Source organism: Haplochromis burtoni, unplaced genomic scaffold (assembly GCF_018398535.1).
Source record: "Haplochromis burtoni strain Fernald_Lab_line unplaced genomic scaffold, NCSU_Asbu1 Contig_931, whole genome shotgun sequence".
NCBI classification, from domain to species: domain Eukaryota; kingdom Metazoa; phylum Chordata; class Actinopteri; order Cichliformes; family Cichlidae; genus Haplochromis; species Haplochromis burtoni.
In genome coordinates, this window is record NW_024583292.1 from 83,128 (window position 1) to 99,894 (window position 16,767).

Genomic DNA, 16,767 nt, shown 5'->3' on the forward strand with positions numbered 1-16,767 from the left:
TTTATCTGCTCCTGAGTCACAGAGAAAGTGGACAGCTTTGCCCTGTACTATCAAAGTGTGGACTGGTTTTGTTTCCTTTCCTGATAAGTTTAACAATACTTCAGTTGAATCTATAGTTTGAGGGATGGGCTGTTGTTGGCTTTGGCAATCTAAAAGATTATCTAAACATGTCTGGGTGTTGGCAGTGTCAGCAAGTGCTAGTCATTTGTTGTATGAGGGGTTCAGGGCGATCATATTCACCATGCTCTTCTTTAATCCTATTGTCCTCCTCTCTCTTTCTCTCTGCTTCCCGCTCCTTTGCCTCTGTCTCTCCGTCCTCTCTCTCTCTAACCTCTCTCTCCCGTTTCACTCTCTCTCTCTGCCTGCACTCAGTGAGCTATAAGTTTCATAATCTTGCTTCAATGCTGCCACCTGCAATGCTGCTCTCTTCACTCTCCCTGCTTCTTTGCGTTTTTGAGCTTGTTCTAGCCATAACTTTGCAGCTGCCATCTGTAACTCTTTTCGTTCTCTGTCTTTTCCCTTTGCACATGCTGCATTTACTGTCAACTTATCCACTAACATTTTGCATTTCCCCTCAACAAGTTTCCCTTCAAATTCATATTTTTTATGCCAACATTCTAAATACTTTGTGTTGCCGGGGGTGAAGTTCTGCATAAACTTAACGTCCCCTTCTGAGGCAGTCTTACTTGCTTGATTACCCATTGCAATGACAACAATTAGTGCTACAGACTACGTGTCTGTTTCTGCACTCACTCACATGAACACACACACACATATATATACACAGCAGTGCACTTCTACTTCACTTTTTGTCGTTGTCAGCCACACGGCGCCTCTAACACCGAGCTACGACGGCCACACAATCCTTGATCGTGGCTTTCCTTGAAAGACTTCTAGTTGTCCTTGACGGCAGCCACACGGTGTCTCTAACACCGGGCTACACAGTCCTGGACGGCGGCTTTCCTAGAAAGACTCAGTAGTACCCAACTACTTTCCGTATACGGAACATGGTTTACAGGGCCGTCCCCTTTGTACTTGCATGAAGTCATTCCCGTGTGAGTCCTCGAATTCGTGAATCTGTGCCCGTCGAGGGGAAGGCAGACGATATGCAGCCGGTCCAGCAACAAATCTCGCGTCCCGGGTCTCTTAACAGGTACCTAAGGTCATGGCTGAAGTCAGACTTCGGCCCGTCGTTTTCCTCCTCGACGAACTAAGATCCCGAATCCAGCCCGAAGGACCAGTTAATGTCAGAGTTTTACCCCTGATACTGCTGGATAAACAGAAGCTCACTCAGGAACGAGGCCACACAGAGCTAAAGTTTCACTTGCAAGAGGGAAGCAGTTGTCTCCAACCCACTTCAACTTGCTTTCCCCCCTGCAGGTTGTTTTTATTTGTTACACACATGAATATTCATAAAGCTTGTTGCTGTATTACCTATAAGAAATTACTATAACTGGTTACAAAGTGTGATTGTGCTGTGCAAGGATGATTATACATTGTGTGTGGTTATATGATGGGAGTGCAGCTCTCCCAGATTGTTGTTGGTAGAATCTGTTCTTCTCAAGACTGCTTGTTCCCCTTATCAATGTCATGCACGTATTCATATGCGTAGGTTACCTAGATAGCAAATAGAAGCATTCTAGCTTTCTAATTGGCATTGTGTAGCTTTTTAAATGGCAACACATTAAACCTAACAGTTGGTCTGTTCCTTAATCATTGTCTAACAGTATGTGTATGAGAGCCATGTAATGTCCATGTGTGCATGCTGACTGTGCTGGTCTGACCCCCCTCCTCCTTTCAGGGTGGAGCCTGCTGGAGAACGATGGTTGACACCAGGTCTGAGGAAGTGTAAGTGTGTTTTTATTGTGATTCATGAAAACAAAGCAGCACACATTCAACCATCTTCAAACTGTCACATCACTCATTCACATCACTGATGTCAGGAGTCATCATCAAAGTGTCAATCAATGAACAGATGATGGATCAATAACTGCAGCTGGATTGTGTTTGTTCTCTCCATCAGATTCCTGTCAACTCACAATCGACACAAACACAGTTCACACAAACCTCCAACTGTCTGACAACAACAGGAAGGTGACACGTGTGGAGGAGGTTCAGTCATATCCTGATCATCCAGACAGATTTGATGTTCGTCAGCTGCTGTGTAGAAATGGTCTGACTGGTCGCTGTTACTGGGAGGTCGAGTGGAGAGGATATGTTTATATATCAGTGAGTTACAGAAGAATCAGAAGGAAAGGACGCAGCGATGACTGTTGGCTTGGACACAATAATCAGTCCTGGAGTCTGAACTGCTCTTATGATGATCCTCATTCAATCTGGCATAATAACAGACAAACATGGATCTCCTCCTCCTCCTCTGTCTCTAACAGAGTAGCAGTGTATGTGGACTGTCCTGCTGGCACTCTGTCCTTCTACAGAGTCTCCTCTGACACTCTGATCCACCTCCACACCTTCAACACCACATTCACTGAAACTCTTTATCCTGGGTTTTGGGTGGGTACTCAGTCCTCAGTGAGTCTGTGCTGAGTAAAGAGTGTCCTACTGGCAATTTTTTTTCTGACACCTGACAATTTTTTTTCTGACAACTGACACCTGACAATTTTTTTTCTGATACCTGACAATTTTTTTTCTGATACCTGACAATTTTTTTTCTGACAACTGACACCTGACAATTTTTTGTCTAATACCTGACGATGTCCTAAAATGTACACCGTACTGTCACACGAGGACGCAAGAGTGAGTGAAAATTTCTGGTGTCTATGCGGCTACTGCTTGCCAATGTCAACGGCGACTGAGAAGGTTTGTTGTAAAGTATCAAAAACCTTTTTGAAGCCGTATGTCTTAATCTAGATGTTCTTTGGGCAGTCCTTGTTAGCTTCCATAACCGGTATCCAGTGATGATGTGATGAATCATGCTTCCGGTGGTCAGAACACCGGGCCCAAAGTATTCTGCATTTAAAAAGACTGTTGTGTTTTTAAACATGTTTTAATGCTTTGTATCTTGTTCGATTTAATCTCAACAAGCCCCTAAAAACAGTCAGTGATCATTGTCGGCTTCTCATGCTTTTTATTACCGCTGATCATTTTAAAGCTCAGTTTTTAAACCCTCACGATGTAACTACAGCCCAGCCCATGCAGCAGTATATTAATGACTAACCTCATATTGTGGATGGATCATCTCGGTGGTTATCCTGATGTTTGGTCCGTTTACAGCATCCTGCCATGAGATTGCATTTGCTCCTAACCATCGGTAACCCTCACTTTAACTTTTATTGAGAGGAAACAAGTCATCCGTTCGTTGGTGTTCATCCTCCAGCTTTACTGTTTATGTTATGCTAACATATCTTGTCACGCTAGCGATCACGTAGCACATCATTATATACCAGCTAGCCAAAATTCAGTAACCCTACAAACGTTGCTGATGTTTACTTCCCTGTCGTCATTGATGTTGGAAGTGATAGCAGAGCTGTACGTTTTAATTTGTTTAATAAATCTCTCAGTCAGAACATGGTATATTATATTTAGATGGAAGCTAGCAAGCTAACGCCCTGCTAACTTCTAACTCAGTTAAATGTCATAAATTCCATTTTCATGGATGCCTGGATGTTAAACTTCATTGTTACACCTGGCAGAGCAGCCACACTAATCATTTAATTACAGATGAACAAATTTAGACAGTTTTTCAATTCTCAATAATGCCGCAGGGATCATTTGACGTTTGCAGCAGAGTTTGAGCCCAGAAATGGCTTATAATGTCAGACTCAAAGACCGGATAATGCAGGTCTACCACGTCTTAACCAGGTCACTGATTAGCAAGTTAATTGAAATGGTTGCTATTTTAAAAAACTTTAAAAAACGAAACAGGTTAGCTGAACGAAAGCACCTATACTGCCGACAACCAATACATGTCATCATCCCAGAATGCATTGTGTGCGAAAAAACATGGCCGCTCCCACGGCTCCAAAATGGCTTTAAACAACAAAGATTTAATGAACAACAAAAAAATTGTAGTTATTCTGAAGTATGTTTTTATGTAGTGGAGATAATTTGTAACATATTTAGAGTCCATCCATCCATCCATCGATTCGCTTCCGCTTATCCTTTTCAGGGTCGCGGGGGGTGCTGGAGCCTATCCCAGCTGTCATAGGGCGAGAGGCGGGGTACACCCTGGACAGGTCGCCAGTCTGTCGCAGGGCTAACACACAAGGACAGACAACCATTCACACTCACATTCACACCTAGTGGCAATTTGGATTATTCAATTAACCTATCCCCACAAACTTGTGGGGATATTTAGAGTAACTTGTCATAATAGTCGGGGTTCCCTTTGAGGCGCCTAACTGCCCTCACAGCTCAGTGGATATTTAAATATATATAAAAATATATATTTGACACATTTGAGGAACTTCTGTAATAAACAAAAATATATATATACTAGCGGAAAATTACCACGACATTTTCTTTTTTAATGTAATCCTGTTTTACAGTGAATGCAAACCTGTGACATCTGGGCTTCGGCTGCATATCTGAGATTTTTTTTTTTTTTTTCCAAATAACGTGGATGTTTCTTGTAAAATAAATGAGAAAACATGATTTACCACAGGGGTGTCCAACTCCAAATCCTTGAGAACTACCTTCCTGCAGCTTTTAGATGCATCCCTACTCCAACACAGCTGTATCAAATAGTTGGATTACCTTTTCAGCATGCCATCAAGTTAGGTAAAGCCATTCATTTGATTCAGGTGTGTTGGAACAAGGATGCATCTAAAGCTGCAGGAAGTTAACTCTTGAGGACTGGGATTGGACACCCCTGATTTACCAATTACAGACAGTATGCAGTAACCTTTAAAGGTTAATATGTATATTTTGACTCTGCTGCTATGTGCTGGACGTTCTTCTGCTGGGGAAAGTCAGTCAGAGCTCAGCTGCAGATAGAGGAAACAAATTAGCTGTACGTCAATGTGGATTAGGATGGGTTTAAAAAAATAGATTTTTCCAATTCAAATCTATTCGAGTTTGAAAAATGTGATATTCATTCAATAAATTCTTTAAATATAAATGTATTTTGCCAGAAACACCAGCATGTCAGGTTAAAAATCACAAAACAATTTCAACAACCACCAAACAGCTAAAAAACAGAAGAGGATTAGGGCCACTGGGGGGGAAAAAGTGGGCACCTCTTTTGTTTTTTTTCCTTTTCCAGAATTCTGGAAAGTAAGAAAAAAAAAACAGTTACCCACTTTGTCTTTTTTTCCAGACATTAATTCTCTCTTACTTTTGTTTTGCTTCCAACGCAATAAAAATCACACTTCCTGCTCAGCTCTTTCTCTCTCTCAGTGTCCTTCAAGAAATATTTCCCATCTCAATTGCTCCCTTAATTGCCCTCTTAATTGCTTCCTTATTATGCACTAGTCTACCATTGTGTACAGCGCTGTCGGTCGCTGTTTACAAAAAACCCCCAAAACAACTGTTCAATACCGAAGAAATTTAAACTTTTTAAAATGATGCAAAATTGCAAAACACTTAGCTGTGTCTCTAGTAAAACATCTGCTTCACTTCCAGAGCATCAGATAATGTCCATATGCTGATTCATGATTTTTAACTACTGCAGATGTATAGATAAAAAAAATATGGATATGTACTGATAAGTTATCAGTATGTCTGACTGTCTGAGTTGTTAATGTTACTGTAATGAATAATCCAGAACATGTCTGCAGGTCATGTCATCCAGATCATTATGACTGAGAACCTACAGAAACAAGTGCTTTGCACTTTGGGAGGAACATGCTTCAAAATTCAATAATCCCGAACATTTCAGGATGTGGTGGACTACTGTGTGGATGTTTTCTAGTTAAGGTCTTAGAGATGTTCTGTTTATTTCCAAAAAGTAATGTCCACGTTATGTAAAAAAACAAAACAAAAACAGAGATAGACCAAAGAAGCCCAGATGCCCCAGTTTTACACTGGGACATCTTGAGCAGCTTACCTTTGAGGATATGTGAGAAGCTGGCAGCGTTAAATTTACCTTAAAACCTCCACGTGGGCATGTGATTTGGTCTGTGCATATCAGGCGATTGGTGCACGCCCATTTAAGGTTTTGTAAGGAGACAGTTGTTATGTGTATTTTTAGACATTTGCACGCACAGGAAGGTTGTTTTTTTTTTTTAAGTCAGAGTGATCAGATTCATAAAGCTGAACATAGTAAATTGTGTGTAAATGATATTTAGTCAGGTTTGGATGTACTCATTTGTAAAATAGTGTTATGTGCGTTCAGATTACATCCTATTTGTGATTTGTGGATTGAAGCACACTTGTGTGAGTCCTCAAAAGTTACACACAAATCATTGCACACATTTGTAAAACTTAGTTTACACTTTATATCGGACGCAATTGCAACTCTTTGGAGACACCCATACGGTAAAAAAATACATTTTTCCAAAATATATATAATATATAAATATATAAATATATTTTAAAATGTATTTTAAAATATATTTTTTTACCGTATGGGCAAATTTCTGTCCATACCCATATGGAAAAGAAACAGTAAAACCTTATAAAAGACTTACATAAGATGTGGCCTACTTCATATAGTGAATCATATAAGGCTTATATAATTTACTCATGAAAGTGGCCACTTTCTCATTACTTTTATTATATATATATATATATATTATTATACTATATTCTTTTAATAAGTATCCAAAACATACAAGTTTCATTTATATGATTTTTTTAAGGGATCTTATATCTGTTTTCACTCTTGTATGCTTTTCATATAAGTTTTGCAAAAGACAGATACAAACAGATAAAAACTAAAATACTCTGACATGTAATTATTGAGAAAAAAAGTGATAATATTAATATTGGCTGATATGAAAAAACAAAAACTGTAAATTTGAAGGGAAAGTAAGACACACATTGTCATGGAGAAGTTGTGACTCTTTTTAGATGATATGTGTTTGTTTCTGCACTGTGCTGCTGTTCCTGTATCTATTCTTGTGTTTATTGGTGGGTGGGTGGGGGTGTGTGTGTGGCTGGGGCAGGGATCTTAAGGCTTGGTGGATGTGGACCTGCCAGGAGTTTGGCCACACCTAAAGATCATCACACACCTGGTGCTGATCAAGCCTCGTCAGGGAACTACTTAACAGTGTGGCTGAGCACTCCTTGATGGGGGATTGTTGTGTGAGAGTGAGTGAGTGAGTGAGTGAGTGAGTGAGTGAGTGAGTGAGTGAGTGAGTGAGTGTCCGTCCGTCCGTCCGTCCGTCCGTCCTTACAGCTGTCTATGCTATTTTCCCCTGGGAGAAGTGTGGAACAGCAGAGAGCACGGGGAGTGTGGACGAAAGGAAGCTGAAAGCACAAACCAGGGACTTTAGGAGAAGACAGGAGTCGAGGGAACGCACTGGGATTTATTGGGTCAACGTTTACTTCACTGTAAATAAATGCCCTGTTCATCGCAAAGTCCAGTGTTTGGGTCCTCCTTCCCCCGGCTTCCCCTCAGTTTGCCATACAGACCGGACACAAGTGCTTCCAATCGATAAGATAAGGGAGTTTATGCATTTGTCAGCAACCAGCTTCTACAAACTATTACATAGAAGTGTAGTTGAGGCTGTAGTGCTTGATCTGACTAAAGCATTGAATTTCATAAATCAGGCTTGGGAACTCCAGGCCTCAAGGCCCAGTGTCCTGCAAGTTTTAGAGGTGACACTGATCCAACACAGCTGACTGAAATAGCTAAATGATCTCCTCAAAATATCTTGAAGTTGGATCATTAGATCATAACCAGAGGCCTGGTTATGATCTAATCGTTTGATTCAGGTGTAGTTTATCCTGGCAAATGGTATGAGCACCAAACTTCAGCAAATCAGAGAATATATTGTGTCCTTCAACTTTTTCTTGTATATGTTTGCAGTTAGCAGTGTATCGTGTGTCTGCCTGTTGTAGGGCCATAAACCTAGCAAACAAGGATATAGTCACAGTGCCAACGACCATTTCTCAGTTCACTTAGTTTAAATGTTATAATTAGATTTTCTTTTTCTTTTTAAACATTGTTGGTTTATTTATCTCCTTGCCCTCAGGTTATTCCATATTTTAATGCTTTTCAGTTTTAATGTTTTTAGTTTAAATACAGCTCATATTTTATATTTGTAATACCATTATTGTATTCATTGGAAATAACTGCCTAAATATTTCGTATTTTCCAAATAATTGACATTTCTACTTTTGTTTCGCTTGATGGATGAAAAATATTAGCTGGTTGCAACCAAAAATATTAGGTTTAATCTTGTATAATGTAATCTTGCATAATTATTAAACCAACTTCAATAAATGTTGTTGCACCCTCGGCAGCCTCTATTCTCTGCAGTGCAAGAGTGTACAGCTGATGCTAATCGAGCAATGTGAGATGTGGATAAAAGCATATCTGTCTTAGATAAAATAGTTGTGAGATTATTATTTTATCATATGTTATCCTATGCCTATAATCGAAATGTGTGAATCATTATACTGCCGTAAGCCACACCATACTCCATATTATAGAGAGTATAATAGTATGTAGTTGTAGTTCTAGTTTGCATTATACTTCTGAATTAAAAAGAATGTGAAAATCATTAGATAGGTTTGTATTATCATATACTGTTGATTTACTGTGAATGAGTTACACTGTTTCATGACATTTTATACTGCTGAGTTAAGAAGAGCATACTGTGTGCAGAGAGCACAAAGCACATTTCACAGGAGCTTCACCCCTGGTTGGAAGCAGATAAACAGGAAGCCAAGGTCATAACACTGGCTCACTGAATGTTAGAGAGTATGTATTTAAATGCACCTTAGAACACACATGCATCAACACTACAATGAGCAGGTGGAGGGAGGTTTGGAGTCTTCTCTCACCCCCGTTCTCTGCGGCCTGCTGGAGCGGGGGGCCAGGAGGAGGAGTTGGCCGTCCGACTGCGGTCTGGTGCACAGGCCCAGTAAAAACTTGTTTATGGAATGCAGTTCAACTGGGTGAGCCTGTTCCTCAGAAAGTACCAGAAGGTGCTTCAGGTGTTTCAACAAATCCCTAACCCAGACTCAGGAACAAACATGTCTGTCTTTGGACTTTGAGAGGAAACTTTGGTGCCAGAGACAGTCCACAGAGGCACAAGGAGAAAACACTGAAAGGCTCAGTATAGATTCAAAAGCTGGCAGCAGTTCTTAAATTATTTTCATCTTTTATTAGTGACAATATTAGAAAACAGTACACTGATTACATCTAAATCACGGCGCTACTTAAATTAATTCCTTGAAATATTATAGACTTCTTATTCTATTTTAAAAAGTGCTCTTTTCTTGGACCTTTTTCCACTTTCAAACAGGCTAATGTAAGTTCCCATTCAGGCGCTTCGCGTAAACCGACACACCCAGAAACTATATTCCAAGTAAGTGTGTGGTGTGTCAGTTTTTCATTGGTTAAAAACTTTTCATCACCTTTCCCAGAAATACACACCCTGTTCTCACGTGACAGAAAATAAAGCAATCATGAAGCCCGTACTAAAGAAAGACCAAAAAAAGAGACGTAGAGCAATAAAGTGATGAATTTCACATCATTTAGCTTTTATTCTTTTTCTGTGTTGAGGTTTCACAAAAAGCAATAATGTCTGATCATTCAGATATTTTAAACAAGTAAGGAAAGAGTCATATTAAAAGGTCAGATTCATTATTTTATTTTCATATTGATCTTTTTAAATCGGGCTGCATTGCTGACTGTCATCTTAATTTGTTTGTATATTTGTAGATATTCACCTGACAGAGAGACTGCTCCATCTCTTCTATAAAACGAAACTTACCTCTTTCTTAAATTTGGAGGTTTTTTTCAACAATAATATTAATAATTGCTAATTAATGAATAATTAATGAATAAGCTGTCAGTAAGATCAACACACAGAGTCCTGAAACAATAAGCAAACAGAAACTTGTTCAATTTGGAGTTTTTTTCAACAATAATATTAATAATTACTTATTAATAAATAAGCTGTCAGTGAAATCAACACACAGAGTCCTAAAACAATAGGGAAGTAGAAAGTTAGAGCTCGAGAAACATTTGAATGATTTAGAAAACTTTACTGCTCCACGGCTTGTGGCCTTCATCAGGATCATCATCACTGTCATCTTATGCTCTTCTCCGTGGAAGGAGCTGAAGTGTTGCCAGAAATGTCTGATCTGTTTCTGCAAGACACAAAACAGAGCCAATGTGAGAGCAGAAACTTTGCTTCCACATTTCAAATTCAAAGCCAGAATTATTCAGGAGCTGAGGTGCAGGTTTCCTTCTGTCTGAATAGTTAGTGATGTCATTTATCATAATTCACTGTTTTCCAGCAGATGTTAAATTGGATAGCTGGAATAAATTCTTACATGAGATGTCGATTGATTTGGTGTAGCTCACTGTATTACTCAAAAAAAAAAAGGAGTACCAAGTATGACATTTCTGGGCGCGATCGTGGCTCAAGAGTTGGGAGTTCGCCTTGTAATTGGAAGGTTGCCGGTTCGAGCCCCGGCTTGGACAGTCTCGGTCGTTGTGTCCTTGGGCAAGACACTTCACCCGTTGCCTACTGGTGGTGGTCAGAGGGCCCGGTGGCGCCAGTGTCCGGCAGCCTCGCCTCTGTCAGTGCGCCCCAGGGTGGCTGTGGCTACAATGTAGCTGCCATCACCAGTGTGTGAATGTGTGGATGACTGAATGTGTAAAGCGCTATACAAATACAGGCCATTTACCATTTACTTATAAGGTATTATACAAAAGAAGTGCAAACGCCTGCTGTGTTACAGTGCTGAACTGAGACTCCCGAGCTTGACTACAGATTCCTGAATAAAACAGGGTCTTCAGCTCTGACTGATTTTGATTCTAACATTTGTTCTGCTCTTTAGGTATTTAAATTAACCCAGAGAATTGGGCAGTTGGGTTAGGAGCAGTTGTGAGAATGACACGTGTACTAATGGAAAATTTTAATAGACACACGGAAGCATTCATCATCTCTGAGTGGGTGTCAGAGATGATGGCAATGGAGTGGAATGCAGTTCAACCAGGTGACTCAGGTTGTCAGAAAGTAGCCTACCAGAAGGTGCCACAGTGCTTAACAGTTCCCAGACCCTGGACAGGTCACCAGTCTGTTACAGGGCTAACACATAGAGACAGAAAACCACATTCACATTAAAAAGACACGTGCGCATACACACATACACACACAAATAGAGGTGTGTGTGTGTGGGGGGGGGATTCTTAGCTCAACTGTTGGCTTACAATATCATGAAGTGTAAGCTTTTCTCCCACATGAGCCCCAGACACAAAGCAAGCATGAACCTAACAGCATGCCTCCAAAAAAAACCTTAAAGGAAAATACAATGAAAACCAGTTTCAAAAGTGAAATGTTTAACAAAATACATGTAAAAATAAAATAAATGTGTTTAAGAGGCTCACAAACTATCAGGAGAAAATATGTGTAAAAAGGTGTGAAAAGAGCAGCTGAGACTGAACCAAAGGGATTCGTTCAGGTTCAGTCGTCGGTCTCTGGAAGATTCTCGAATCACCGGCGAGAGCTGAAGCCACAACAGGGCCGTCGACGACGAAAGCCAAGTCCCGCAGTCGTCTGCGGCTCTGTGGGTGAATAAAGAGTATACGTCCGGAGAAAATGCTCCTCACTTTGTACAACCGGGAGGCCCCGCTCTATCTCTTGGAAACGAACAATGAGACACCTGTGGACTGTACTCTACGTCATCGTTGGAGCTACCCAAGGTAATTATTATCATAAAGATTATTTTTGCTTGGGGGTTGGGGTTGTTTCGTAACGCCAGGCAACGTTTGCTGAACATCTACTGTCGTCTTCGGTAAGACCTTCGTGCGTGGCCTGTTTTAAGTCAAAATGTGGTCGTTTTAGACGTCTTTTCAACTTCAAAGTTAGACTAATTTCAGACATATTTTTATAACGTGTCTGTTACTGAGCTCTCAGAGGTTTTTAAACAAGAGCAGTTTCGCATTGTTAAACCCATGAAGTGGGATGTGCTAGTAATAAAATAACTTATTAACACTTTGCTGTTTCGTAATTATTAAGCATTCACGGGATAATTGTATTTGTATTGTATTGCATCTGTTATCAAACGCCTTCCGTGTCACAGTCCTGAACAGCGGAGTTCATCAATCTTTAAATACAGTTCTTTAAACAAAAATGTCCATGAAAACGAAGCAGTAAATAAGTGAGGAAGGTCCGATAAAAAACGTTTTTCTGGAAACAAAAAAAGGGCAGAAATCTGTGGCCAAAAGCAGAAGAGAGTAAAATGAGTGAAACGAGAACGAAATAAAATACAAAACCCTGTTGATCGTGGTGTGAGCCCGTAAACAGCCCAGTGTGTCTAAAATAATGTTGAAAATCATCCCTAAATAAAATTATAAGCAAAGAGATAGGTAAAAGAAACTAAAATGAAAATAGAAAAAAATGAAATGTTAAACAAAAACATATTAAAAGGTAAAATAAGTGTGTGTAAGAGGCTCACAAAGAATGAGGAGCTGAGACTGAACCAAAAGGTTTCCTCCGTGGAAGAGTCTCTGCTTACCGTCACAAGCTAAGGCAAAACGTCCCCCTGTCGACACCGAAGCCGAGAAACGCCGCGGACGCCAACGACGTCCACTCAATGTTCAGAACATCGCCGCGATGAATGTCTATAGTCTATATCGAGGGTTTAATGTCGTGGTGCGGGACCTATCCATCCCGGCGTTAACTCCGGCGTAGAGTTAGGGAGGAGTCTACGCAGCCGCGTCTCACTCCTCGCCTTTTTACTCTACGCTAAGCAACGACCTAAAGAGCTCAACAGAAGAGCCCTTTTAAACCTGATTAATATCCCCCATGGGTCTGTGTCTCTGTGCTGGAACAGAGATAGACTTGTGGTTTGTTTTAGTAGTGATACAAAATTAGTTATTCTTTGCGCTTTGTGGCTTTAGTTATTTTTCTGTTGCTTTTTTTTTCACGTTTCTTAGATAAAGTGGAGACAACCACAGGGGTTTTATCATTATGAGATACTCTCATTTGCAAATAAATACAGATTTTAATTAACTTTTGGCACTCACCAAACTACGAACTAAACGTGACAAAAAGAAGTAAAAGTGAATAATGATGTTCAGTGAGGTGACAGGAACTGAACTTAAAGAAGGTTTCCATGGTTATCAGGCTCTATGTGAGGCTGTCTCACTGCAGTCTGTGAAATGTAGCATTTTTAAAGAGGGAAAAGTGCACATTATGGGGTTGGAGATGTTCATACCACAGACAATTGAGGTGTGAACATGTTCAATTTGATTTTAGTTCAAACAAAAAAAAAGTTTGGCCTAAGATGATTTCAACAGAAGTCGAGCACAGAGCAGCTAAGAACATTATCAGGGTTATTTTAGTCAGCATTAACAAATATTATACAGTTACTGAGTGTTACTGAGCTTTGAATGCTGACTGATGACCTTTAATCTCTGTGCTCTGTGTTGTTTCTCTTTTAGATGTAACAGCTACACCTGGAGAGCATGTTGTTCTGATGTGTCAAGATCCAGATAACAACTTCACAGGTGTAAAGTGGACCAGAGCTGACCTGGGAGAAGAATATGTCTATTTAGAGCGGGACGGGCACTTTGAACCACGCAACCAGCATCCGTCTTTTCACAACCGGGCGGCTCTGGATGAGCGAGAGAAGAAAGATGGGAATGTGTCTTTAAATCTGAAGAATGTGACAAAAAACGACACCGGGGCATACGAGTGTCGTGTCTTCATCAATGAATCATATAAATCCATCTGCAATGTCACACTAAGAGTTGTTGATCCTCCAGGTGAGTGAGTAGAGTTGAGTGTGTGTGTGATCAGAGGTGAAGCTGCTTCCTGCTTGTTGATGTTTGTTTCTAAAGATGTTGTTGATGAGACTTTGTAGAAAGCAGCTGGTCTGAGTGATGTGATCAGAGTGCAGTAGATAATGTCTGACAGCAGTTTGAAGAGGAAATGGATTCTGTTCTGTTCTTCACTCATCACCTACCTGACAGCTGACACCTCACACCTGTTTCTCACCTGCAGGTCAGACAGGAGGAGACACAGAGGATGGAGGGAAGGAGGTGGAGGGAAGGAGGATGGAGGGAAGGAGGATGGAAGAGAGAAGAGTGGATCTGTTGGACTCATCATGGTCTTCACTGCTGTTGTTGTTGTTGTTTTTGCTGTTGTTGTTGTTTTGATCTACATAACATATAAAAAATGTTGTCAGGACTCAGATCATCCTCCCACTGAACCACAGATTGAAATGTCTGAGAGATTTCTGAACTCTGAATCTCCTGCTGATGAACACAGAGACAGAAATGACCCGGAAGCAAACAACAGTCACCAACACTCCACAAGGATCCCTGATGTCACTCTGACAGTTGAGAATGAACTACTTCCTCCTCAGCAAACAGCAGGACTGATTCCAGACGTCAGAGTGTAGTAGATAATGTCTGACAGCAGTCTGAAGAGGAAATGGATTGTGTTCTGTTCTGGTTGTTTTTTGTTTGTTCGTCTTATCTGCACAAAACTAAGAGATCCACAGTTAACACCAGCCTCCACATGAAATGTTTGGACTCTCTCAGAGCTGTCTGTTACTCTAATAAAACTGCCAACAATTATTCTTAATTACTTGTTTTGTGTATTCTTACTTAAAATCGGAGGGGATGATACATGCAAATTATGTATGTAAAAAATGTAAAAAAGTAAAAAATGTAAAGAATCCAATGAACTACTTGGATGTTCTGTTAACTACAGTGAAACAAAGACAAATGCAGGTTGTACGTCCTGTTGGAGCTATTTGTTTTTTATTTATTATTTTGAAATTAGTTAAAGTTTGTTGTTAGTTTATTTATATTTTGGGGTTTATTTGTCGGTTAATATTTTGTTTTAAATGATTTGTTTTGTTTGTTGTTATTTTGTTAAATTAGTCAGTAAGAGCTGTAGGGCCATTTTGTTTCTATAAATAAAGAGACTGGTATAGGACCAGCATGCATTGGGGTGGGCCTATGGTTTTTTACCAGAGCAGGAGAAGCAGAGGAAGGATCTTGTTATTGCTTGCCAAAATGGATAAATAAACCAAAACTCTCAACTAAAAGGTTTGGACAATGGACTTCTTTTGCCTGCGTACGAAATATTACCTCAATGCAGCAGTGGCTTGTGGACTTTAAGTTGTGGGACGTTTGATCTTCAAAAGTAAAGGAATTGCCACTACACGTCCTTTTGGCCTGAAAGTGTTTAAAATACCCAAAAAAGATGTGACGTTAGGACAGAGTTAAACCTGGAAGTCAGGCGACAACATTAACACACCCAATCAGACTATTTTATTGTAAATGTCAAAATGGTGTGTCAGTGTGACGTCACATTCAAATATTCCTCTTATTTCAGTGATTTAAAGTCCTTCTAACTGTCCTGTAGCCTCTGGGCCGCATGTTAAGGGACAGCATAAAAATAATGTTGTGAGGACAGATTTCATTCTCTGTAGAGAAGTTTTTTCTCTGTGACATATAAAGGTGAAATAGAAACAATGCTTTAGGTCTTCTGTGTTAAAGACACAAATGAAGAAAATCTCAGGCTGGAGATGAATAATTTGTTAAATTACAGAACAGAATAATAAAACATTCATCAGGAGCTGAGAGTTCATTATCTTTAAGTGTAAAACTGAAGATGAAAGCTGAAGTATGTTTGGCTCTTAAAGGCTGGATCCTGTTTGAACCTGTCAGACAGCAGAGGGAGCAGCATGGAGGAGCTCAGCATGTTTACAGTTTGATGTTTTCTGGTCTTCTATTTAAATAAAGACACTGTTTCCCACATAGAGCACAGAGCTAAACAGATTTTTATTTTTAAATAAACACTTAAACCTTTATCACGTTATCTTGTCTAATCCTGATTAATCTTCATCTCTGACTCTTTTAATGACCACCATGAGTGAGGGAGCTGCTTCCTGTACACTTCAGGAGTCTTTTCACAAGCACAAGTCGCCCTCTGCTGGCCAGTTTAAGAGAATGCAGCTACAATGCTTGAACTAAAGCTGATCTTCATCAACCACACTGCGGTGGGTGGATGGTGGGATTGTAATTCAACTGTTTCAATACAGCATGTATTCAGAAAGGGTAGTTAAAAGTCTCATTCAGCAAACTACTGCACACTTCCTCACTGCATCATCTTCACTACGTTCAAGTAGTCAGATATAGATAATCCTGCAGACCAGAGCTCACCTGTGATGCAGATTTATTTTTAATGCTGTCAGTGAAAAATAAGATGTTTCACGCACAGAACCACAGAGCACTCATGCATTAGGTTTTCCTGCGATACTACATTTATCACAGCTGCTAAGTTCAACAGCAAACGTTTGCAAATGTTTATTTTTATTTACTTATTTCTCTTTATTTGTTTGTTTACAACAAAAACAATAAGACAAATAACATTTACAATATTAACCAGAGGCTCAAAACAGCAGAAATAATATTTGCACAATATAAAAAAGGGAGACAGAAACAATAAGGTTAACATTAAGACAACAATATTATTGAGGAGACGTGTATTTTTTAAATCCACAGAAGAGTGTATATAAATGGAAAACTGTTGTCTGTTGCAGATTTGGAGTTGTGCTCAAAGCTGGTTTATGAAAATTTTAAATTGAAGTTTCTTGTTACTAAGTTTACATTTATGAATTAAGAATTCCCCATAAATTGTGAGCAGATTGAAACTGAAAAAT

At 39.7% G+C, this 16,767-nt stretch overlaps 1 protein-coding gene and 1 long non-coding RNA gene across 2 annotated transcripts in view; both read left to right on the forward strand.

The window, feature by feature from the left end:
* LOC102309308 (NACHT, LRR and PYD domains-containing protein 12-like) overlaps positions 1 to 2,814 on the forward strand; it is a gene marked incomplete at its 5' end in the record, with an annotated part of 17,356 nt that extends 14,542 nt beyond the window's left edge. Inside the window, 2 exons of the mRNA XM_042216142.1 lie at positions 1,802 to 1,848; positions 2,024 to 2,814. Of these exons, the coding sequence (XP_042072076.1) occupies positions 1,802 to 1,848; positions 2,024 to 2,547 (571 nt within the window). The remainder of the gene's footprint in view (positions 1 to 1,801; positions 1,849 to 2,023) is intronic.
* An 8,006-nt stretch (positions 2,815 to 10,820) lies between these two features.
* On the forward strand, positions 10,821 to 14,132 carry LOC121812920. The gene is made up of 3 exons (XR_006053413.1): positions 10,821 to 11,880; positions 13,532 to 13,855; positions 14,094 to 14,132. It is a non-coding gene; the product is annotated as an uncharacterized LOC121812920 (long non-coding RNA).
* The last annotated feature ends 2,635 nt before the right edge of the window (positions 14,133 to 16,767 follow it).